We start from the raw sequence: 27263 nt of genomic DNA on the forward strand, positions 1-27263 counted from the left end.
ATTAGACATTCGTGGGAACGAAAAATTAGACCGTGAGCCTTTTTTAATGGTTCAAATTTGAGTTCTGAACTTTTAAACTGTTTCAGAGCAGTTTTACACACGTCTAGTGACTGGTTTTTTATTCACGTGATTTGCGATATATTTACGTGACTTAATTGAAAAAAAAAACAAGTTATTCGAACAAAACACGTTGTTATTTAGGAAATTGGGATGATTTGTGTAGCACATTAATTGCCGATTGCAATGACTTGCCTAATACATTTATCGGAACTCTTGAGTCCGTAAATATTTCAATCCAACTAATATTATAAATGCAAAAGTTTAGATGGATGGATGGATGGATGGATAGATGGATGGATAGATGGATGGATGTTTGTTAGCCATTGTAGCCTAAACGGCTTAACGGATCTCCATGAAATTTGGCACAGGTTTAGAGCATAGTCTGGAAGAACACATAGGCTACTTTTTATCCCGGGAATAGTTACCGTTCCCGTGTGATTCATTAATGTATACTCGATCATTCTGCAATGGTTCAACATACCTTATTCAAATTTGGCAAAGATATAAAACAAAGTCAGGAGTACACTTGGGATAAGCTTCATACCCGAGAAATGTCCGGTTCCCGAGGGAGACGTAGCTTTTTGTAATTTAAATAGTTCGTATGTTATGTTCGTATGTTATGTTATATACGTATGTTATGGACGAAGTCGCGGGCAACAGCTCGTTATGTAAACAGAACATTGTTCAGCGGACACACACTCCTTTTCCTTATCAGTGGGTTTTTAAAAGTTTTCCCAGAAATAATCTAAATACTATTTATAATTTAAATTATTGTATACAATGTAAAGAAACGAATGTTAATTATTGTTAATTTTATTTTATGTGAATTTTAAGTTTAAGTGAAAAAATAATTATAAAGTCAAGATAATGAAAGTTACAGATAATATACTAAGATTTTATTAAATAAAAAAAAAAGTTGTACAGTAAGTTTTCAATAATGAATAATGCACAATAATACTTGATGTATTCAATAACAAACTTACATTCTTACAAAGTCGTTCAAAATAGTTTTACTTTTTCCCAAATAACCTCAACATGAAAGCGTATGAAACTCTAGTCAATTTCCTCATTAAGTTTTCATATCGGCTGCAAATGGGATCAGTCGGTCAATATGTTGGGAAATTGATGAGTTTACCGCCCGCTGTCCTACTGCTATCGATTCATTTTGAGCTATTATTACTTACTAATCTATCTATCTTTACTATTATAATAAAGCGTAAACACACACTTCTTTGTTGCCTAAGATATCAGCAATTACAGCATATTTTTGAATAATTCTTTCTTTAATAAAAAGCCCTACACTTGCGTCACGCTTTAAGCTATATGTTTTAACGCCATTAAACTTAGGGGGTAAACATTTTGGATAAAAACCCTAATATGGGAAAGAGACCATAAGTTGCTGCCAACATCAAGAAGGCAAGGTTGTTATCCTGTCATGTCATTTTGACATTTGTAATTGATAATTTGACAAATGTAAACAATAAAATAAAATTTTCATAATTTTATGCGGATGAAGTCGCACGGGAACAGTTAGTTACATATAATATTGTTGTGTCTGCAATAAAAAAAAATCCAGATTTTTGGAAGATGATGTATTTGCGTTGCTGATAAAGAAAATTGCATTTAATTTTTTTTTCTATCGATCTGTCTGCAAGCCGCGTTTATTCCAGGTAATCTCAGAAAAAGTTGGACCGATTTTGACCGGACTTTCACTGAAAGGTAGCTGACATGGACGGGCATATTATACGCTACTTTTTTTATCCTAATATTTCGTGGACGAAGTCGCGGGCAACAGCTAGTACCTACCTATTAAACCCAACTTTAGTCCCTTTTCCTTCGCACCCTTTTTCTTATAAGAAAAGAATGGGATTTGACAGTGGAGGAGACGCATAGGAAGGGGAAATATCCTCTTTATGTGCGTCTCCTCCTCCGTTATTTAAGGGTAGGCAATGCATCCGCTATTGAAAATGTCTATGGGCAGCGGGCGCTTCGACATTTTGGCGGATTCAGGTAGTCGTTTGCTCGTTTGCTCGTTTGCCACCTTATGATATAAAGAAATACTACACAATATTAAGTGCTTAAAACTGGAGACTATCTTGCTGGAAATAAATGAGAAAGTTTAGATAGATGGATGTTTTTTAGAGTTTGTAGCCTAAACGGCTGATTGGATCTCGCTTAAATATGTCATAAATGTAGAGGATAGTCTGGAAGAAAGCTACTTTTGACCCCGGAAATAGTTACGGTTCCCGTAGGATATATCAATTTGGTATTTTCTTGTCTTCTCGATAATGATGCAACGGTTCAATATATCTTATTGAAATTTGGCACACATATAAAACAAAGACTGCCCGGTTCCTTAGGGATACGTGGTTTCTTGTTTTTTCTATATTTTTTAATGCTGCGAGGATGATGTCGCAGCATTAAAAAAAGCTATTAAATATCGATGCACGTTGAAGTGAGAAACAATCTTATAGGCCACAATAAGTTCGCGGTAAAGCAATTTATAACACTTAATAATTGTTTCAAATTGTTAAAGTTATGCTAACACGGGTTATACAACGGGTTATACACGGGTTATACACGGGTTATACACGGGTTATAACAACGGACATAGCAAAAATAAACAATAAAAAACTTGACTTCAAAATACATTTTTTTTAATTTCTACTGCAAAGTACGCAACATTTGCACATGAGCTTTTATGAAGGCTATAAAAATGTTTAGTGGTAATTTTTATAGATCTAGTTTTTATCGAATACTTGAGTCCGTTTTTCCTCCCATCACTTAGTCCGGCTCATTAAAGCCTTCCCTACAGACACCGCGGCCGCGTAGTTTATCGTAACGCTAAACGGCCGCTCGATTCGTGTTTCTGCTTCAACAGTTTTTATTCGCCTCTTTACGACCGCCGACAATATTTTACGAGCTCTCTGTATCGCAAAGAGTCACATCGGGTTTTATAATACTTTAATTTCACCGCCAGAAAATGCGACATAAAAGTCGCGAGCCGGCGATAAAACGCATTAATCCGGACGAAGTATATCAGTGATGCTACCAGTCCGTCATAGTGTCGCTTTTACAAGTAATCGATGTTATTTTACAACTTATTAACGACTAAAAAAATAGGTATATCAAAGTGTGTACAATATATGAATTACGTTTTCGACACAACTTCATTCGCGTGAAATTAAAATAAAAACAAAAGTAAGTAGCCTATGTGTTCTATCGACTATCCTCTACATCTATGCCAAATTTCATCCAGATCCGTTCAGTAGTTTAGGCTAAAAACTCTAACAAACATTCGACCATCAATGTAAACTTTCGCATTTATAATACGAGTATAGTATTCACAACTTGCAGATTTATATCTATACTAATATTATAAAGAGGAAAGATTTGTATTGATAAATGTATTGGAATTATACTCAAAAACTACTGGGCCAATTATTTTACCGTCGGAAAAGTATTTTATCTGTGAGTAACATAGGCTATTTTTTTTTTAAATTTCACGCGGGCGAAGTCCCGACCAACAGCTATATATTTGTATTGTTAAAACAATTAACACTTAAATTTAGAAAGCTGACAGTCTAGAAATGATTATTTTTTTTTTATAACATAAGGTGGCAAACGAGCAAGCAGCCACCTGAATCCACTGAAATGGAAAGTGACCGCTGCCCATAGACATTTGCAATTGCAAATGCGTTGCCTACCCTTAATTGACGGAGGAGACGCTCATTAAGAGGACATTTACCCTTCCTATGCGTCTCCTCCAACGTCAAATCCACTTGTCCTTCCCATCTTTTCTCTTAAGAAAAGGGTGGAAAGGGAAAGGGACTAAAATTAGGCCTCCGGCACCACACTCATCAGACGAAACGCGGAATTGCTTCCACTTCACGCCTGTTTTCTGTGTGGTCGTGGTATTACACCGGGCGAGCGGGCCAATTCGTGCGAAGATGTTAAAGCGGGCTCTACCACTGAAAAAATATTTACTAGGAGCTTAAAATTTATTTGAATCAATTCTCTGCTGTATCTATTTTACTGGGTTATTGAAACACTATATGCTAACGCATTTACCCGCTTTGAATGATTTGTTACGGAAAATGTTATAAAAAGAGTGATTTATTTCCCAATACATCTAAAATACATAGGTTATTATAGTTCTTCTTTTTAGAAAATACATGCTTTAACGTCAATAAAGTAAACCATTTACGGGTGTGTTGATAGCATTAACATGCACACTGCGTAACAGGACGATATCGGCCTGCCGCGGCACTTAAGCTGACGCAGACGAAGAAAACTATCATATGTCCCTCTCGCTAATGCGAAACGATTATTTCACGTATACATTAAATTACAGATAATGTATACATTGTTTCCACAAAGATATAGCAATTTAATCTTTCCTAGTGCTGGTGGGTCTAGAAAGACCTGCCATGCACTGGCAATATTATTATTGGGGGCGTATTTTGGTTAAGAATGATGATTTTACTTGGCGCAGTAAACGTGATAAGATCTTTTTTTACATAGTTCCGTACACTAAATATTTGCATTACAAGCAAATATTGCATATTATTGACATTGATTTGATCTTTCGATGATATTGAGGTTACTTTAGTGTTAGTATTTTTTGGATCAGGGCTGGGTTTATTTGTTAACTGGAGAGATAAGACAAGATTAAAAAAGGTCAAAAATAATTCCATACTTTACGTAATTGATGGATTCAATTCTAATGTATTGGAAGTGCATTATTCTTTAAAAATACGAAACCTCTAGCTTTCACTCGAGAATCAATCCGCGTCGAAAAGAATAAGAGAGTATGCCTACTGAGCCTGTATGTTCTTCCAGACTGCGCTCTAAATATATACTGGATTTCATCTAAATTTGTTCAGCCATTTAGGCTACAAACATCTAAATATCCATCACATACATACATGTACATTACACGTACATTTCACAGTGGTAGAGCCCGCTTTAACATCTTCGCACGTATGGGTCGGCTCGCCCGGTGTAATACCACGACCACACCGGAGGCCTAATTTTAGTCCCTTTCCCTTTCCACCCTTTTCTTAAGAGGAAAGGATGGGAAGGAAAAGTTGATTTGACGGTGGAGGAGAGGCATAGGAAGAGGAAATGTCCTCTTTATGTGCGTCTCCTCCTCCGTCACTGAAGGGTAGGCAACGCATCTGCAATTGCGGATGTTTATGGGCAGTGGTTGCTTTCCATTTCGGTGGATTCAGGTGGCCGCTTGCTCGTATGCCACCTTATATTATAAAAAAAAATCCACCCATCCATCAATCTAGACTTTTATATTTATAATATTAGTAAAATTAAATACCGAGAAACGTTATTTGGATCCTTTATCACTGCTTACCAGTCTGCGTTATGGTAGTGATGATTTCTACGAGTATTTATTCTTGAGAGTATTAACAGGCGTTTGTAATTAAAGTAAAAATTAAAAATGTAAATAGAAATGTTATGGTTATAAACTGCGGTAGGTCAGTTTAATTGCTCTACCCTAATTAAATAAAATAAAAAAAAATTTTACTCATTCGATTTATATTTAAAAGCTTGTAACAGGCTCTAAATTTTTTGGGTCACAAATGTCTTTATTAAGTTTTACTGCATTTTTATTACCTCTACCGCTACTGTTAAGTTATAAAACGATGTACACACGGTATTAGAATCAGTGACTTTGTTGATGCGTTAAACGAAACGTAATGTGTGATTTTTATTAATTTAATTTATCATCAATTATTTTGTCATCAACATTTATAACGTAATATATTAGGGTATACGCTTGTTGATTTACGATTGAAAATCGAGAACCCTAATGCAAGCCACACACGTTTGGTTTTAATTTTACATACAAGAAACAGTCCAAACGTTATTTTCAAATGCATTAAGACTCCGAATTGTAAATAGACATTTAAATATGTTACAGCATCTTAAATTATAAGCCCACGTTTAAACTTCAAATTCCTTTAGAGCGGGCGCACACCTCTGACTAAACTATTGCAAAACTTTTTAACAGTGGTAGTGCCCTCTTTAACATCTTAGCACTGCAGGGCCGGCACGCCCCCAGTAATACCACGACCACACTGAAGACAGGCGTGAAATGGAAGCAATTCCGTGTTTCGTCTGATGAGTGTGGTGCCGGAGGCCTAATTTAAGTCTCTTTCTCTTTACCACCCTTTTCTCATAAGGAGAGGATGGGAAGGGGAAGTGGATTTGACGGTGGAGGAGATGCATAGGAAGGAAAAATATCCTATTATGTGCGTCTTCTCCGCCGTCGGATAAGGGTCGGCAACACTTCTGCAATTGCGGATGTCTATGGGCAGCGGTCGCTTCGCCATTTTGGCGGATTCAGGTGGCCGCTTGCTCGTTTGCCACCTTATGATATTAAAAAAAAAGAAACTGTTGTGCCATTTTCGATTGTCAACCGTTTTGCAGCCAATTCAACTGTTTACTGGCACAACTAAAAGTCAAGTAGTGTGCACACCTCCATATAAGCTCATAGGAATCAAAGCGCGACTAAACAGTTGTGCGATAGTTTAGTCAAAGGTGTGCGCGCGGCCTTAAAATATCACAATTCAAATTGTAAGTGTTTACGATACGAAATATTGCAGATTCGTTTCAGTATTCGGCCGTTTAATAGCAATAGATCTATTTAAATATTTCAAATATCCTACGATCAGATAAACAACGAGTAATACTTTAACCACACATTCGTTTCAAAATTCTACGAAATAACTTCGTCTCTAGTTTCAGTCGTATCCATGTTACGATATCCAAATAATCATATCTCTAAGAAACTATGGTACAAAGCATATTGAACTTTGTACCTTTAACATTAAGTTGTATTCCAGATTGTTGATAACGCATTGGGATTTGTGCCGGCTGTCCCACCACAATTTCCTCGGCACTGACCCACTGTGCACGCTAGTAACCTATTTGGAGAATAATTGAGTTGGTCCAATTCCATCAAAATTCGACGTCTGTCCTTGCATTGTAAAGCAACCTTATCCGTCCAGTGAACATTTATGTCCAATACTAGTTAAATACTATACGTCTTTATGAATGCTTTATCAGAAAAAAAAAAGATTTATCAGTGATATACGTTAAGTACTTTCAAAGTTTCTTACCACCAATACCGGTAATTTAATTTAAATTTTAGTAACATAACGGCTTTACTTTGCAAGAACGCCAACATCTGCTAGTCGGTGAGACATATCAAGAAGAAGTAACATCATACTAATATTATAAATTCGAAAGTTTAGATGGATGGATGGTTGTTTGTTAGACTTTGTAGCCTAAGCTGCTGAACGGATCTTGATGAAATTTGACATAGATGTAGAACAGTCTAGAAGACATATAGGCTACTTACTTATGTTTTTTTTTTATAATTTCACGCGGTCGGAGTCGTGGATTAAAGCTAGTAAGAAATAAAAAATTTTCTCAATAGCGATTCTACCGACTATAAAACAGGCAGGGCTGGTGTTAGTATGAAGCGCGGTTGGGCGACCACCCAGGGCGCTGGACAGTAAAGGGCACCATAGGTCTGTTAATCGCACAATGCTAAAGATTGGGCACCCTAACAATCTCGCCCAGGACATTGAAACGGGTACTGAGAACAAGGTGAATTAGGGCCGAGCTAAATGTAATTTTGTTACAACCCTGATAGTTTACCTTCACCAAATCATTAAAAATAACCTTTTGTATCCTAAAAGGCAAAGCATTTTAAGGTACCGGTGAAAGGTAAAACCTTTATAAAGTTACTTTGTTACTGAAGCTAAATGTACCAATGTTATCGACGCTTTTCTTTCACTGGAATACAAGACACGACATGGTATTGAAATCATTCTTATGAATTTTACATCTCGTAACTACATGTTAAGGGTTTAATTATATTACCTGAATGACGAAAAAAAAGCAAATTATTGTATGTATACCAAGGTAAAAATGTTCTAAGTTTGATGGTAACACGAAATTCTCGATCTTAACTATACTAATATAATAAAGCATAAACACACATTCCTTTGTTGCCTAAGATGTCAGCAATTACAGCATGTTTTTGAATAATCCTTCTTTTTTTAAAAAAGCCCTATACTTACGTCACGCTTTAGGCTATAGATTTTCACGCTACTAAACTTAGGGGGTAAATATTTTGGATAAAAATCCTAATGTGGGAAAGAGACCATAAGTTGCTGCCAACATCAAGAAGCAAGATTGCCAAGATTTGTCATGTTATGACATTTTGTCATTTGCTATTGATAATTTGACAAATGTAAACAATAAAATAAAATGTTCACAATTTCATGGGGATGAAGCCGCCCGGGAACAGCTAGTTAAATTAAACGTAAAAAGTAGTCAATCCGATAATGATAACACAGCGATAAAAAAAGCAATTTTCGTTTAAAATTTAATCAATCTATACAATTATTGGGTCACAGGTAATTTGCTCCGACAGTAAAAGTAGTCATACATCATACTCCGTGTGCCCCGCTAATTGCGAACATGACTATAAAAGTTTAATTACATCTTATCGTTACTACGACTTAATGTTGCAAATGAGAAAAGCAAACTACTTGTTGGTTAATTAAAATTTTGTAGCAAAAACTTTTTACACGTATTAACGGAAAAGGTACGCTTCGATGCGCCTTAAATATTCGCGGGCAAGACTATCAAGTCACTCAACCAAACTGGCTGAAATAAATTGAATACCTTGCCTTTTAAGTAACAATAAAAAAAAGTATTTAAACGATTGTCTTTTCATTTTATCATTACCTAGTGATTAATTATGTTAAGTTGAAAGTTCAATGGAGTGAAACTCAAGTTTCGTAGTTCGGAAACTCATTTAAATGGTGTTATGGAAACAAACACTAACGAATGGTTAAAAGTTGTTGGAAAACAACAAAGAAGTGCAGGACTAAACATAGATTAATTTTCATTTTTATATAGCAACACTTTTAGATTTTATAATAACCATATGCAAACATGATTAAAGAGCGTAATAAAATTAGTATATCTGTCAACATCATATTTGTACTTATCTTATTACGTTAAGTATGACTGTAATCCTGTTTTAAAGATATAGAAGTCACACTTTGTTTTTTTATTTAAACACTAGCTGTTCCCGTGCGGCTTTATCCGCATGGAATTATGAAAATTTTTTATCATTGTTTACATTTGTCAAATTAGCAATAGCAAATGACAAAATGACATAACATGACAAATCTTGGCAATCTTGCTTCTTGATGTTGGCAGCAACTTATGGTATCTTTCCCACATTAGGGTTTTTATCCAAAATATTTACCCCCTAAGTTTAATGGCCTGAAAATATATAGCCTAAAGCGTGACGTAAGTGTAGGGCTTTTTGTTAAAAAAATAATTATTCAAAAATATGCTGAAATTACTGACATCTTAGGCAACAAAGAAATGTGTGTTTACGCTTTATTATAATAGTATAGATACTATTGAACGAACTGTCATAATTTTCAACCTTAAAGAAAGAAAAAAGAAACAAAAGAGTTGCAGACTAAACAAATCTTAAGCTTAGGTCGTTGACATCTACAAACGCTTCATAATACTTAAGCCTAATTGAACAAACAAAACACATTGTACCTGTACCACTTGAAACTAAATATTGGCTCTCGAAGGGCTCTTGAAAACGCAAGCACGACGTGGGAGCGAGACAAAGCGCGCTGATTCCGCGAACGGCCGAGTTATGAGCCCACAAAACGTCAAGCGAATCATCAATGTTTAAATCGTAATATATTGAAGAATTTCTCAATTATCATATTTCATACTTATTTACGACGTCTAGGCTCTCTGACATCTATCCAATGTGATACAGGGAGGTCATAAAATGAATAAACACGGTCGTAATAAAAGCACGTTTTATTTCTTCTGTATATAATTATAAGTATAAAGTATTTGTTTTTAATTTATTTTTTCAGATTTGTAGGTCCGTTTACGATCGTCTGGGGTGAACGCGGGCGGGCGTCCGGTTATCTCGCGAACCCGAAGGCGGTTTATTCGCACGGCTAACTTAAACGCGCCGCGATAGCGTTGTTGCGGACTGGCAAGTTTGCGTTCGGGTGACGTTTACAGCTTTAGAGAGTGGCAGCGATGAATTTAATGGTTTGAAACTCTCACAAAAGGGAACTCTGTTGGTGTTAAAATGAGAACTTTTTATTGTAGATAACAGTCGTTTATGTTTGACGTTACTCATAAATGCTCATGCAAAGCAATATAATTACTCTTACGGCGAGGCTATTGTTGTGGCGAGGATAAAGCAAATATAATCGCCACAAACTATAAATTTGTTATGAACGACCCGGGAACGGACAAACTTTTTTAATATGCAGATTATTATTATCTCGCAGATTTGATCGTTAGAAGAATACAAAGTTATGTCCTATTTAGAAGAACAAAACTAAGTAGGATTCTTTTTTCATTTCACCGATTTTAAAACCACTTGTTTCTATAAGGTAATTTACGGTGCTGCCAGTATAAAAAATACTGGCAGTATAACTGGATGTATAACTGCAATAGAATATTTAAATTACGTGGCAATACGTTTACGGTTTAGTAATAAAAAGGGCCTTAGATAACGCCGTTTTATCGACTTATATACTTTACAAATCGCAATTAGCTATGTCCGCATAGAAATAAAATCGCCAACCTTCTAAGTACAAGGACTCCAGGAAAATATACTACTATCATTCACCAGCGACTCCGCGTGGAAGTAAAAAAAATCAAGTAAGTAGCCTATGTGTTCTTCCACATTATTCTCTACATCTATGCCAAATTTCATGGAGATGCTTCTATTTGTTTGATTAGAAACTCTATCATTAAGTTAAAACTCAAACATTGTTTAATTCTCGTAGTAATTATTAAGGTCAGTTAAGTAAAAACGTAAATCTAGACTTCGCTACGCTGCGCTTCAAAATCAAAGCAGTATTTTACTATCTTAATAACGCATGTGAACGTTTATATGGATGGATGTTTGTTAGAGTTTGTAGCCTAAAATGCTGCAGGGATCGTGATGAAATTTGGTATAGATGTTGAGGATATTCTGGAAAAACGCATAAGCCACTTACTTTTTGTTCTATTTAATTCCACGCGGACGGAGTTGCGGGCGAAGGCTAGTAGTTTATAAAAACTTATTCACTTCACACACGTGAGTAGAAAAGTCCTGGGAGATGACCAAACAAAAAAGCATTGTTTAGTTTTAGTTGCAACTATAACATTTACACGTGTCTCATATCTCTTGTATTAGTAATTACACAAGTAAACAATTATTATCACAAGAGTTAACCTCTTTCAGTTATCGCGAAGGCTTCAGAGATCTGGTTCTCACTAGTACGACAAGGTTCCATCCGGAAAGAACAGAAAACAGCTGGTTATGTTGAACAATGTACATCATTTACTGTAATCTATTTATTGAGGAATTAGCTATAGGATTACCTATTGTGATTTTCTTTTCACGATATACAGTCGCGTAAATCTGAGGTGTTTTACTTCAGGTAGACTTGTCTTACACATAGGCTATTTCTATTATTTTATTTTAATTCCTGGCAAAAGGATCACAGGCAAAAGCTAGTCTATACATATAATAAAATTGGAGTAGCTGTTTGTAACATTATAAGAAAATTATAGGCTACTTTTTTTTAATTCCGCTCTGTCAAAATGGCGTAACGGGTGGCCCAAATTAGTGCTAACGAAGTTTACGGGCAATAGCTCGTGTTAAATAAATAAAAAAGAAAAAGTCTCCCGATGAACAAAATATATAAAAGCAACTGCTGGTTACTTATTAACTGGTCCATTAGAATTATACTTTTAGTGCTTAGATTGTACTTATCTAGCATTTAACTGTCAAAGAAGAGGTAAGTTTTGTACGGATGTTTTTAATTAGCGTGAGCTATACGAGTATAAGGCGGTGTAGAGCCCAAACCCTTTTAGCCGGATGGTATTACCCGGACGGTCGTAAAGGACGTTTATGGCCTATAAAACCAAGTGGGTATACATATACGCGAAGTGTACATTTCGCATACTTGTTGCACTTTTATAACCAATATATTTCGGTTTGATTTGTTACTTCTGCACTCGGAATGGTAACTCTTTCTTTTGTACTGTCAATGTGTAGGTAAATTATTTGTTTTACTTTTATGGCTATAGTTACTATTTATTAAATGTAAATTAAATGCTTTATAAGTTAACTTAAAAGACAATAAATGAATAAACAGACAGAAGAGTACATCTTACTAATATTATAAATGCGAAAGTTTTGATGGATGGATGTTTGTTAGAGTTTGTAGCCTAAACTGCTGAACGGATCTCGAAGAAATTTGGCATAGATGTAGAGCATAGTCTGGAAGAGCACATGGGCTACTTACTTTTGTTTTTTTCTAATTTCACGCGGACGGAGTCGCGGGCGAAAGCTAGTAATATATAAAAAATACATACTACTTACATAATACTTCATGCTAATATTATAAATGCGAAAGTTTAGACGGATGGAAGGATATTTGTTAAAATTTGTAGTCTAAACTGAACGGATTTCGGAAAAACACATAGGCACACTTTTGTTTTCTTAATTCCACAAGGACGGAGTCGCGGGCGAAAGTTAGTAAAACATAAAAAGACTTACATAAGTTATGCGGCGAAAAATAAGGACATAAACAAGAAAATGCTAAGAATGAATGTGGATGGATACAAAGGTAGAGAAAGACCGAGGTAAGTATGAATAGATTGTGTGAAAGATGATATGCTTAAGAAGGGAGTGAATTCAGATATGACGGCCGTAGGGACAAAGGCAAGTTGATAACATAAAACTAACGTACAAAAAAGCGAGTGAATTTGATCATGAGATGGCTATGCAAATTAGGTTTAAATATAGCAAGTGACTTTAACTCCGGAATTTTCATAAAAGACAATTTCTATAATATATATCAAATCAGTTTAGTATTTTTTTTATATTTTATTATAATAGTTTGTAAAAATAAAACTGTATCGTCCAATCGATTTGTCCACTGAACTCGACGCCCTACTTAATACAGAAATGACACACCAGAAACATAAAAATACACATCAGACATATATGAGTTACTAAATAAAACCTCAAGGTGGCGACTGTTTTGATGTTTTTGTAAATCGTTTATTTTACGACCCGTAAGTCGGTTGCTAATTAACAATTTTAATCCAGTCGATGAGTTAGTCAAGTTTTTAACGCGGCTTTTATTCTTAAACTAGCTGTTGCCTTCGACTTCGTCCGCGCAATATTAAGTGAAAGTCCGGTCGAAATCGGTCCAGTCGTTTCGGAGATTACCCGGAACAAATGCAGCTAGAGGACAGACAGACATACAGGCAATTTTTTTTAATCTCAGCATATCGAATGGCATAGTTTAATAATAATATTAAATGACAATATAGTATCAATTCAATGGAGAGAGTTTAAAATTTTTGCTAACATTCATGTCCATTAAAAATCTATCGTAAAACTTATTTATGTAGGGACAATTTACGATACATATGGTCTGGAATTTATAGTACTAGACTTTAATTACACTAATTCCTTTATTATGGAACTAAAAATGCGTTTTAAAAATTCATTTTGTGCATAACATCTTCGCGAAGTACTAAAATGCGTACAATGAAAATGGCTACAACGAAAGAGATCCCCAAAGATATTAAATGGAAGACAATATTAATTTCTCAAATCGTATAAAAAGTACTCAGATAGCACACTCTTATAAGAAAAATAATATCTGCATACAAAACTAAACCTAAAAGACATTACCATAGAGTTTAAAATAATAATTATAAGCGTAACAGTTAAGGCGTTTTGTAAAATGATCTATATGACTATTAGTAAAACAGCAACGTCCTCCGATTTAGCGAATCCGTTGTTGCTAGAAACGTGTTAAGTAAGAAATTAACATATCCTTAATAAATCATTACTACTCAATGTTACTGTTTTCTTCGTAAATTATGTCTATCGATTGTTAACTCTGCACAGAATAGTAAACAAGAGACAAAACATGGGCCATGTCTCGAAATTATTAATAAAATCTGGCATTAAAATTTTGTAATATATATACTAATATAATAAAGCGTAAACACACACTCTAAATTATCATGTTCCAAAACTTTTTGTTTTTTAATTAAGTAAAACTACTGAAATATGACATAAACGGTGTATTAATTCAAAGGTAAAATTCACAAAGAAAACAAACTTTAATTAACAAAACTGTGTAAGCTCGCTTCGAGATTTTATTTTCCTTCCTTTGTAATATTTGGGAACAAAAACTCAAGGACTTGAAAGCAGATTAAGTCAAGTTGAGTCTTAATTGTAACAGATATTAGGTTAGTTTTAGTTTATGCAGGCGAAAGGGTAGCTAAACTCACGTCGCTACTTGATGGAGCTGCGAATTCAGGCACGTAAATGTATGGTCATAGATTCAGCGATTTTAAAAAAAATATCTCAAACACTCTTGTAATTGATATCTCAAAAAGACAACGCTACTCTTACTACATATTTGTCAATGTCTTACCGGTATTAATTTAAAAAAAAACTAACAACTATCTAAGAATACGGACTGTAGGAGAATGATGCCTATGTCTAAATAATTATTAAATTCACCATATTAAAATATATGTATGTACTAATATATGACGCATGTATTTTAAAATGATCTAACACGATACTATATTTTTACTTCAGATAATTAAAAATAATAATAATATTTGTAACCGCTAATAGTGTGGCCCCACGTCGTCACCCGTTCGCCCGGTGATCCAGTGCCCGAAATACAGATGCGTCGTAAAACTTGTACCCTTGCTGGATTGACGGCTGCCTTTACCTACTGCCACAAAAATATAACACATCCTAGCAAAAACAACTGTATATACATACCACTAAAATTTACAGTCTAAATTAATTTTAAAAATTTGACATAATACAATGCGCCCAGTCTCTTCTAAAATAATAAGTTACTTAATTCTAAGAAGTGTGTGTGTGTGTGAATTTCAAAGTTATAGTTCAAAATTTAACCAAAGTCATGGAAGAAAAAGTAACAGAACTCCGATGCGGTCGCTTTCTATTTGGGTGGATTCAGGTGACCGCTTGCTCGTTTGTAACCTTATATTATAAAAAAAAGAATAGCCTTTCTCCCATCGATATATATCGAGCTATGTAACTAGCTTAAAACATATAATCGGAGTATTTTATAAGAAAGAGATTTATATTTTATTTGTTTCCGCAGTACAAACGCGTGTAGTAAAACAATCACCGTTTTACGATTATCTTATATTGTATTCAGATTTCGTATCGGATTTAACGATTCCGAAAATTGAAAGACATTTATTGCTCATTGTTTATGTATAAAAAGAGTGTACACTGGTAGAGGTAGCCCTAAAAAGAGATGGATGGTTTTTTTTTTATATTATAAGGTGACAAGCGAGCAAGCAACCACCTGAATCCGCCATAATGGCGAAGCGACCGCTGTCCATCGACATCCGCGATTGCAGATGCGTTGCCTACCCTTATTGACGGAGGGGGCTACGCACATAAAGAGGATATTTTCTTACTTTGCGACTCCTCTACCGTCTCTATTTCCCCTCCCATCTTTTCCATATAAGAAAAAGGGGGAAAGGGAAAAGGGCTAAAATTAGGCATCCGGCACCACACTCATCAGAAAAAACGCGGAATTGCACCTACTTCACGACTGTCTTCTATGTGGTCGTGGTATTACACCGGGCAAGTCGGCCCTGCAGTGCGAAGATGTTAAAGCGGACTCTACCACAGTTATCGCATGTGTCATGATTAAGTAATGACGACTGAGATGAACGAAGATATTAACCTGCGCCAATACGAGGGCAGGATAGGAACGAAGGGATGACGAGTAAATAGCACCTAAATCCACCAAAAACCATAGACACTGTTTGATTAAAATATTTTTAACTCTTTGTACTGAAAATTTTTTAAGAAAAATCAACTCTAAGGGATTTGTAATCAAAACGATAACAGTATGTAATTTAAAACTTATCCTTCATTAGTTTATTTTTATAATGAACCAGTAGATAAATAATTAAGAAAATAATGTCAGATTACTTTTGATTGACAGGTTTTTTTCTATGAGACTATTAACATTATTAATTCTATAAAGATATAAAAGTTTTTTTTCGTTTCATTAAACACAATTATGTCTGATTTAATATAATTAAAAAGAAAATATTTATAAATGTGTGAACAACAGATTAAACTAATATTAAACAATGGCAACACTGCACGCAATTAGTTTTTTTTTATTTGAATCAACTTTCAACATAATAATAACAATAATCAATTAAGCAACTTTACACGACAAATAAGGCCGCGTTAATTTGTATTTTTTGCTAGTAACTTCTGCCTAGATAAAAATAAAATAATACAAAATTACACCGACAATCATTTTCATTTGAATTCAATTTAAAATAACGTAAAAACATTTTGATAAAACTATTTTAAATCTAGATAAAAGTTTTTATAAATTGTTCCATATTGTAACACAATCTAAGCAAATTAATTAATTTTCAAATTGTTTTTCAACATCCTAGTATCAAATCAAATGCGTCGAAAAAAATTGTAATTTACCACTTATAAATTAAAGATTTAACTGCCAGTGTAGAACTGTGTGAAATTTAGATTTTAATAAGGGATAGAACTTTCAAAGTTAACCATGTGGAACATAAAGGTTAGCGCGTAAGCTTTACGTATACATACCGCCTACAGTAGGCTTATATTTCACCCCCGCTTAGCGGCGGCCTATCGGAATGCCTCACCCCTACGGACGATCTTGAGGAGGAAGCGAGACGGGGAAATAATGCAGCTTACAAACAGTAAGGATGGAAGATATTACCCCATTGGGCGTCGCCACTTTTTCCCTCCGTAAGTCACACCGTTACGCAGGTAACCGACCATTTTGATAACCACGAGCTTATTTGTCGTCTAAAATAGTAAATGTAACAGGCTGGCTATAAATTGAAAGATGTAATAAAACCTTCTTTGTAGCAAACTTTTTAATTTTAATCTGTAATTTTAATACAAAAAATTTTATATATTGTTTTAACACCATGCGTGTCGAATAAATTTTTACTTGAAAAAAAAACCAACGAAACACGTTTATAGTTACGGTAACAACTGAGCGTTGGACCACTGGAATTCGCCAAAATAGCGAAGCGACCTCTGTCCATAGGCATCCGTATTTGCAGATGCGTTGTCTAGCTTTAATCAACAGAGAAGGCCACGCATAGAAATAAGATATCTACTCTACCTATGCATCACATCCCCCGCCAAATCCACTTCTACTTCCCATCTCTTCCTTCTACGAAAACGGTAAAAGGGGAAAGGCCCAAAATAAGTAAGTAAGCCTACACTAGTCATACTAAACGCAGAATTTCTTCCAATTCACGCCGGTCTTCTGTGTGGCGAGCTGGCCGATGCGTGCGGAGATGTTAAACTGGGCTCTACCACAACAAAAAGTATTGTTTTTCTGAATATCTCTCACGATTGCCGACATGAGTAAAATAAAAAAAAAACGTCATTGCATCTTATTAGTATAATGTAGTGTACAAGGTAGTCATTGTGCGGACAACGAATTCGTTGTTATCTACATTGTTATCGGCGCAGTAAGCAAGGACAAACAGTCATCACATACGAAAATTAATTAATAACTATTTTATCAATTTTAATGGTCGTCGATATCAATGCTACAATGCACTCACTCAAATCCGTACTAAGTATTTACATCAATACATTTCTTTCAAAGATTCCTTTGAAGAAATTGTTATTAAATCAGTTTCATCACATTGGATTTTTTTAACGAAGGATAGAAGAATGTCTGGATGGATTGTTCAAAAGAAGATATACGTAAGATGGGAGTGAACTCATATTTGCTATAGAGATGTATGAATACATAGTACGTATTCTGCCGACTCGTCGTAGAGAAAAGAATACGCTAATGATTTATTTTGTCACTCAATTACTTTAGTACCTCATTTTTTTCCACTATTACATCTAATAATACCATGAGTAGATTTCCGTCTCGGAAAATAACTAACCGATTATGAACATGACAAAATTTAGCATCGACATTATTGACCCAATGATAGCGATACATTGATATTTCTGAAATAACCTTTTGCCTTATCGCATGCAACACTTTATCACGTATCCAATCTCCTTAAGTGCGGTATCAAAATTACTAAACAAAACGCTAAATCATTCCACCTCTTATGATTTAATGCTAAACTTATTGTATTGTAGTTTATTCTAATCATCATCATGTTAGTCATCGTCATCACCTTCCCCAAAGAACGCCACGATGATCGGACCTTGTCCTCTTCCAGGAAACTCCCGCAACCTTGACCAGATCATCGGTCCATCTTGCGGAATGCCTACACAATGATCAACACATTCTAGGACTGTGTGGCCTTTATTAATATTTTTATTCGTCTGTTTTTATGTCTGGAAATCGTTTGTTAAGGTAATGTTTATATTTATGATGCAACCCTAATTATTAACTTTATATTATGTGTTGTAGATAGCTTGTGTGCGAGAATCATTTACTATTTTTTCAATTCCGCGCTAAAGATTTCACTGTCAACAGCAATCAAATACCATCCATTCTGATCCACAGAGACAATACTTTCCTAAAATATATGAAGTTTACAATCAAATACGTTTTAACGATTTTTGCATTCATTACAATACAGTAAACAACTGGGAAAAAGATGTCGGTGTAATTGTTCTGTCTAATTTCGAAAAGCAAATGAAGTTGATTACAGATAATCGTGTCATCCAATTTTCAGAAAAAAATACGACACATTAATGCTTTACATTATACTGGGTGTTGCTCGCGACTTTGTCCAAATTAATAATATGGCCTATGTTACTCACAGAAAAATTACCTTCCTAGTGCTGAAAGAATTTTTAATATAGACCCAGTAGTTTTTGTGTGAATCAAACACATACAAAAATCCAAAAATTTCCTCTTTATAATATTAGTATAGATTATTGGCTTACTGTTTTTGTTTAAGAAAATATTTACTTGATCCTACGGATGAAGTCCTTTAAAATAGATTTTAATTGCGAGCGTCAGAGTGCACTGGGCGTATCAACCACGATAATATGCAATTTGTTTCAATATAAACATATAAATGTTATCATATTCACCTCTATAAACAGACTGTGTGTTATCAGTTGCAACTTTGAATAGTGGCATTTATCTACACTGATGTAACAGACTTGAGATATCGTGTTGCCTGGTGACGTTCGTGTCATTGGGGATATTAGGTTAAACTGCGAACACGAGTCAAGACTTTTTTAGTATTTTTTTTATCGAATTATTGCTGTCTTTACACGATAGTTTACTTGATTTAACTGAAGGAGCACAAAAAGCGCTTCCTCTAAACCTCGTTTAAAGGAATCGATGTCGACGCTACATAATCGTACCTTAGATCGTTTAGTAAACGATTTTAAATCGATGTTATTATATTGTAAATAGGTAATTGAAATTTTTTACCTTCTAGCGTTCATCGCGGATATCATCGGATCGGAACTTAAATGAATAAAACATAATAATTAGCCTGATGAGAATATTATGAATAGATGAATGTACTTTAGGTTAATTATTTTTTCTTCACAGATGTTACCTTCCCGTCAAAATCGGTCCAGCAGTTTCGGACATCACCCGGCACAAATGCGGTATACAGACACACGGACAAAAATTTAACAGACATTTTAATTTTATTATACGTATAGATAGATGTCGAGAATTCATAATTTGCAAAATTTGAAACAATAGGTTTATCTGATTTAAACTAAGGTGTCAAAAAGATGTAATATCACATTTCAATTGGAAACCTAAATTATGAAAACAAAACTACGTCAAATTCAATCCACGACGACGGCCATAGTGTTAGTTTTTACGAATGTTTTCTAAAAATTGTAAGATAATGTGAAATAATTTTATATAATGTGGATAAAATTAAAAATTGTGTGATTAGAATGGACAAAGTTGACAATGTGTATATTAGAGGAAGTTTGAAAGTAGCGCCAGTGGTGGAGAAATTGAGAAGCAAAAGGTTAGCGTGGTATGGACATGTTATGCGAAGAGACGATGGAGACATAAACCAGAAAGTGTTAAAAATGAATGTGGATGGCTACAAAGGAATAGAAAGACCAAAGAAAGTAAGGATGGATTGTGTGAAAGAGGATAAGCTTAAGAAAGGAGTGGTTTCAGATATGACGGCTGATAGAGATGTATGGAAGAGCAGCACATACTGTGCCGACCCTCCATAAGGGATAAGGGCAAGTTGATGATGATGAATGTGGATAAAATTGACTTATGTTATACAGTAACAAGAAAAACACGCGTAAAAAATGTTATTCTTTTTTTAAAAGAGTGAAAGATGTAAATATGTTATTAGTGTGTTGCAGCGATAGCTGTATGACAAAGCTGATCACGTAACGCTCATTTGTCATTTATTTTGTAACACAATATCAATTTCTGACTAAACAAAACTTAACATCAGAGGGTATATCATAAATCTGAAAAGTTTATATCAATAAAATACTGATAGAGTACCTTCCTATTCATATGTAGGTACTCCGAAGATAAGGCCCTGTCCCACCAAATTGTAAATTGTCTGATAACAATCCAACGTGCAACATATGTGATGGAAATACCGAATTTTGTTCCCTTTTCTGACAGTGACGTCATTTTTAAAATATCTAAGCCTCTATCCGCAGTGGTGGGACAGGCCCTAAGATTTTAAATTAGTACACAATTGTAAACAGAAAATGATCCTTAGTAACTTGCTTTTATTGTCTTTTACGAGGTTGATTGATTTTAATACTAGATGTACAGCGACGGCATTTTGGGTCGCATTAAAATGAAAGAAAATGTAATGTTGCCGTTGTTAAATTATTAAAAAATATATTATTTTGTTAATATTTATGACTCTGTAATATTCATTTAAACTGTAATTATTTTGTACAGGATGTTTCACTTTTCAGTGATATTTCTAATACCAATTTTTTAAATGAATATTTTTATCTAAATTCTATAGCACTGTAATCACTTATTGTGTGTATTTCACTAAAAATATTTGCAAGGTGACTCTACTTCTATGTTACTTTTCAACTAACATTTTTTATCAGTTATGTTATCTATTGTTGTATATATAAATGTGCAGAGTTATTTGCTAATTCATAAAAAAATTCAAGATCGAATTTAGATTTTGTCTCTAGATAAATGATTACCTTATAACTACTATCTTAACTCTATCATCAAAGATATGTAACACTATTTTTATATTTAGATACAGTTCTTTAATTTAAAGAATGGTAACGATGAATATTCACGGTGTACCGTTGTCGCAATGCAACGGCATTTGTTTGTACGGTAATGTCGCGCGCATACTTTCAGTACTCAACAATATAAGCCTAGTAAACATGTCGCTAGTCTATATTTTCTTACTCTACACAACAAACCCAGTAATAGGTAAAGGTAAACTGCAGTTAGGCAAACAGAAGCGATGATAATTCTACATAGTAACTCACGACTACCCAATATCGGCCGCGCATTTAGCGCCGGGCGACACAGGTTTAGCATATTTACTTAATAATGCACATTCGTTATTACAATCAAGAACAACTCGCGTTATCATATCGGAATGAGTCACGTTTTTGTCCACTAAATTCCCATTATCTTAGATGAACTCGGGCAACCTGCACTGGTTGGTACACAAATGTTAGCACAATGAGGTCACAAATCAGCAGGGAGTACTAACCGGGCTGTTGTGGAGGCAGCAGAGGCGGCATAATCGGCGGCGGCGGCACCGAGGGCGGCGGCGGCGCGAAGGGGGACACCCCGGGAGAGCCGGGTACAGAGTCGCAACTGGAAGAGCCCAGCGAGCGAGGAGGCAGCGGCGCCGGCACGACGGGGCTTCGAGGTGCCTTCACTATAGGCGGTTCGCCTCGTTCCAGCTCGATGCCTGGCGGTTGGTGTCCGTGCTCAGCGGCTCGCGCGCGCGCCTCGTCTTGCGCCTGGGCACGCCGTAGCGCCGTCTGCATGGCCATAACGCGCTGCCGGTCTGCGGTGAGACGGCACTTCTCGCAGGTGCAGTACCGGTACTTGCAGTAGCGCTTGTGGCCCTTCAGCTCGACCTTGAGCCGATGATTGCGACAGCGGGCGCAGTTGGGCGGCGCGCGCGGCACTCCCGAGCTGGAGGCCCCGGGCTCGTTGCGGTCGTCACATTCGTCAGGAGACCGGCGCCTCCACGCGCCTACGGACACCATAGCGGGCTGTCGGTGGCGGGCTGTCGGTGGCGGGCTGACGCGCTACCGTGTTCCCGTGGCGTAGGTTTACACAGGCGGCACGTCGCGCGGTCACGATGCGACTGCCGCCGACCGCTACCGCCCCGCCCCGCGCCCCACCGCTCTACATGCCTGCATTTATTGCTGTGCGATGCATTATTGCAACTCGGTGCATTTTAATATTATCTTTAATCATTTTCCTTCTAGGCCACGACACGGGAAACAAAGTATTCCTAATTCCATTTTTTTCGGTAAAATACTAAAATTCCATTAGCAATTTAAAAATAGAATACCTAAGGAAGTACATCTTGACAAGCCATCTTAACGCCTGCATAGGAATTACGTTGCCAGGTCTTAGATTAGCAATAAAAACGTAACTCCATACACTACAGTATAGTTTTGTTGATATCCGTACAGTGCATTGCATCTATTAAGTAAATACTGATAAGTATGATTACATAATCTGAGCCAACAATTAACAGCTGACTTGAGTTATCTTTGATATTATATTTAACACGGAAATATTTAATTACTGTGATTATAAATATTCGTTAGTTATACATTTTCATTATGTAAAAACAATTAACATTCAGTAATGAGAAAACATACACGTTTAAGTTTTAGTAACATTAGGAATTAATAAAGATTTAACTTTAAATTATGTTATGTTAATATCGATATTGAAGCACACGAATAAAGGCCCCAACAGCGTGTTGCACTTCCATCAAATCCGATCGCGTGCAACATTGCGCACACAGACGTTATACTATTGTGGTTACACGTCTGTTGCAGGTGTGCAACAACGCATACCTTAACACATCCATATCGTAGATAAACGACGAGATTCATGTGTGTGTGTACGCACACATTGACGTAATACTATCGTAGTTACACGACAGTTGCTAGTGTGCATGCCTCGTGATCGACGTATGTGTGAGGTGAAATGTATGCGTTTCTTGTAGACTATCAATGGAGTTTTTTTTTCCACTTCTACTATTTACACAATTCCAGATAATTTATTAATAAAATAATTTATAAATAAAAAAAAGTAAGTAGCCTATGTACATATGTGTGTTCCAGACTGTCCACTACATCTCTACCGAATTTTATCGAGAGTCGTTCAGCCGTTTAGGCTACAAACTCTAATAAACTTGTATTTTAAATTTAATTGTATTGTAATATTGCATTGTTTTTTAATTAGGCTTAAATAAAGTGATTTAAACTGTGATAGATAGAAATAAGATATTAATGTAAATTTATGTTTTAAGTTGAAAATAAAGAAATAAAGATACACCCGTTCACCTTGACTTAAAATGTGTTAGGGGAATAAGAGAGCGGCATGTAGCCGTATTAAAAAAACCCTAAGAAACATCCATCTAAACTTTCGTAACTTAACTTTTATTATATTAGTAAGAGTAAAATTAATGATTCAGCAAACATTATGTATAACTTCATAGTATATTGTCATAAATATTGTAAGCATTATGTAATAGCTTGTCTTACGTTTCACTCATTATTCTACGTTTCACGGTCTCATTAATTCTTTTAACGTGACAAAGCTAAAAACAATAGAATAGACTATTAATTCTAGTCAAAACAATCTATTTCAGCTACTATAAAACTTTTATTCCTACAAGAAAACGGCAAACCAGCAACCAGACATGATGACAACTATCACTATGTGTGCTCATAAGATCAGTCATTGACATGTGTTAAATATATGTTGCTGTTAGTAAATATTAGGAAACGGAAGTAATAGTGGGGGTAGTTACATAAAAGACTGCAAGGAATGGCGCAACTCTCTGGCCTACAGTCGCTAACAAGCTCAGTCCTTCAGTCCATTAGAAGGTCAGTAGCTCCGAGTAGTGATGATGACCAGTCTTCAAACAAAACAAAGAATTCCTCCAATTTTACCTGTCTTTTGTCAAATCGTATTACACCGTTCGAACGGACCATAATGCTCGGTTCACACTACGCCAGTACAGTTGCGACGGCAAGCGACTCATTGACGCCTGTTAGGGTTCGCACTCCGCCAGTTTATTGACGGGCTAATCAGAGCCCTACTCACCAACTGTACTGGCCAAGTGTGATCTGCATTAGTCACTAATACTATTGTTATTTTAACAGTTTAATGATATAGTATACCAAGTTGTGAAATAGAGTGAATACTCAAATAACGGTTGTGGTCAACACGTTAGAGATTTACGGATATCATTACTGAAAACGTTCATATTAACTAAGTTTGTACATTTGAATACAATTCTGTGGTAAGAAATAATTTACTCCTAATACAATACAGTCTTGTTACTTTTTGCGATCTTGTTTTATTTTATTGCGAAAATTAATTAATTAAATTGTTTGCTGTTTATGTTAAAAACAAAATGGCGACCACTTATGAGATTCATCGCTTTAGACGTAGTCCTTGATGACTTTTACGAGAAATTTAATGTTTATTTCAGTTATAACCTCAAATCCGAATTTATGTAACGAAATGGTTATGAAAACAAAACCTAAACACGTTATAACAACCTTAAGGGTTGGCGGATTGTGAAGAAATATGGTTTAATGAAGGTAAGCTTAGCAAAAGGTTAATAGGACAGTTGACGATCACATAAACGAGAAAGTAATACAATTGTTTGTGGATAAGAAAGGTAAAGAAAGATCGAAGAAAGTGGATGAATTGTAGAAACAAGATATCCCATAAAAAGTATAAAAAACTGCCGAATCTCTCTTCTCCTTTAAAAATGTGTGAAACTTAGTGATTTTAGTGTCTACTAGCTGTTCCCGTGCGGCTTCATCCGCATGTAATTATGAAATTTTTATTTTATTGTCAAATTATCAATAGCAAATGTCAAAATGACATGACATTATACAAACCTTGGCAATCTTGCTTGCTTGATGCTGGCAGCATCATAATTTTTTATAATGAGACCATAAGGTCTCTTTTCCTCATTAGGGATTTTATCCAAAACGTTTACTCCCTAAGTTTAATGGCGTGAAAATATATAGCCTAAAGCGTAACGTAAGTGTAGGGCTTTTTATTAAAAACAATAATTATTCAAAAATATGCTGTAATTGCTGACATCTTAGGCAACAAAGAAGTGTGTGTTTAGGCTTTATTGTAATAGTATAGATTATGGAGCCTTGAGAATTCACGGCACTATCATTTTAAAAGAATACCATTTACTATTAATTCCATTTCCAAAACTAAGCAAGTCCGAGAATGACGTATATTTGAAGATTGATGGAGTCTGTCTTAACCATATTGTTTACCTGGGTGTACAAATTAGTCTTGCGCCACAAAAGTTATATGCCAAATTCGGTCAAAATTAGTTAAATGAGCTATAATCTAACCATTAATAATAATAATAACTACCATTATTCCGATAGTCGTTTCGGTACACGGGCTGATAGCGAAGAGCTTCGACCAACACCTCAAGAAGCTCTCGCTAGACAGTTGGACGATTCAAGAGGCGGTTATTTTAGAAACCGCACGAATAGTGAGGAGGTTCCTGTCTCTGCAGCCCTGACCACTGGTTGCTTGAGTCATCGGATATCGCAGCCGGTGGTGCTCTATTTTTTATATAATATATTTTATTTTAATTTTTATGTTCTTGTAAAATGTATTATATAGAGAGTAAGAAATAAAGATATATGGATAATAATAATAAACATTTAATCAGCCCAAAAACACATTGCAACATATTAAACAATACATACAGACAGATCTTGAATACATGTATTAACAATAGAAATCAATGACCAATCGCCAGTCTAGAAATGATTTTAAATAAATAGTTCAACAATGTTCACTATTCTCTCTCTGTAAGTATGATTCATCATCTCATACGAGTTGTCTCATGTTTGTTCAGTCTGTCGGTTCTCATTGTTGAAAAACTTGTATAGAAACATTCTCATCTCTCTCATTTTTCATTGGAAAAAAGTGAACAATATGTCAGATGTGGAATTTAAATTTTGCATGTAATCAGAGTTTTGATACGTAAAGTTTTAACTTATTTGATTATGTTAATAATTCGAGACAGATCGAAATTTAGGGCCTGTCCCACCAAATTGTAAATTGTCTGATAACAACCCAACGTGTAAAATTATGGAAATATCAGATTTTGTCACCTTATCTGACAGTGACGAGATTTTTAAACTATCTGAGCTTCTATCAGCGAGTGATGGGACAGGCCCTAAGTCTTATTAAGTTTGTAAAATGTATTGTTTTACTGGTAAATAAGTGCTTTTAACTAGTTTTGACATTGTATCATCGTATTAGCGATCGATAGCTATTCGTTTGATGTAGATTCGCGGGAAAAAGTTAGTGTTATAATAAAAATGATTAAAAAGTCACCTTATTATTTATTTATTATCACATAGCAATGATATTAAAATGTGTATACATAGGTATGTAAATGTTTAAAAAAGGAACTATGCAACATGCTGAAATAATGTAATCATTGCATCGTGCATTATGGAGAATTGTAATCAAATTGACCTAGGAGCTAGGAGCGTGAGATTTGTATACTTTTTATATTAACCAATATATTCTGAAACGACGTTTAAATAAAACCGCGCCTTAAGTTATTAAAATTTTGAATATCAGATTATAAGCGGCACGTCCGAACCGAAGTGTTCAAGATTCATTTAAAAATTCAGCCGTAAAAATCACGGGTAGAGCTTTCTCCTGTTTCGAATAAAGTTTCACGGCTGAATATTGGAACTCAAATTCAAACTCATGTGAACTGGCCGTAATTATCTGTATCTATAATATACTTTTTTTGTCCCGCGACTGCGTCCGCGTGAAATTAAAAAAAAATGTGAGTAGCCTATGTGTTCA

General features: G+C 35.2%; 1 protein-coding gene across 6 annotated transcripts in view; it reads right to left on the minus strand.

Moving 5' to 3' along the window:
• LOC106110500 (protein doublesex-like) overlaps positions 1 to 22491 on the minus strand; it is a 107872-nt gene extending 85381 nt beyond the window's left edge. For all 6 annotated transcript variants that reach the window (XR_001226090.1, XR_001226091.1, XR_001226093.1 and 3 more), the window contains exon 1: positions 21895 to 22491. Coding sequence is in view for 2 of the 6 variants with exons in the window: in XM_013292352.1 (XP_013147806.1) it covers positions 21895 to 22402 (508 nt within the window). In the remaining 4 variants the exon portion in view is untranslated. The remainder of the gene's footprint in view (positions 1 to 21894) is intronic.
• Between the last annotated feature and the right edge of the window lie 4772 nt (positions 22492 to 27263).

The sequence above is a fragment of the Papilio polytes genome, unplaced genomic scaffold (genome assembly GCF_000836215.1).
Source record: "Papilio polytes unplaced genomic scaffold, Ppol_1.0 DF820622.1, whole genome shotgun sequence".
Classification (NCBI taxonomy): Eukaryota; Metazoa; Arthropoda; class Insecta; order Lepidoptera; family Papilionidae; genus Papilio; species Papilio polytes.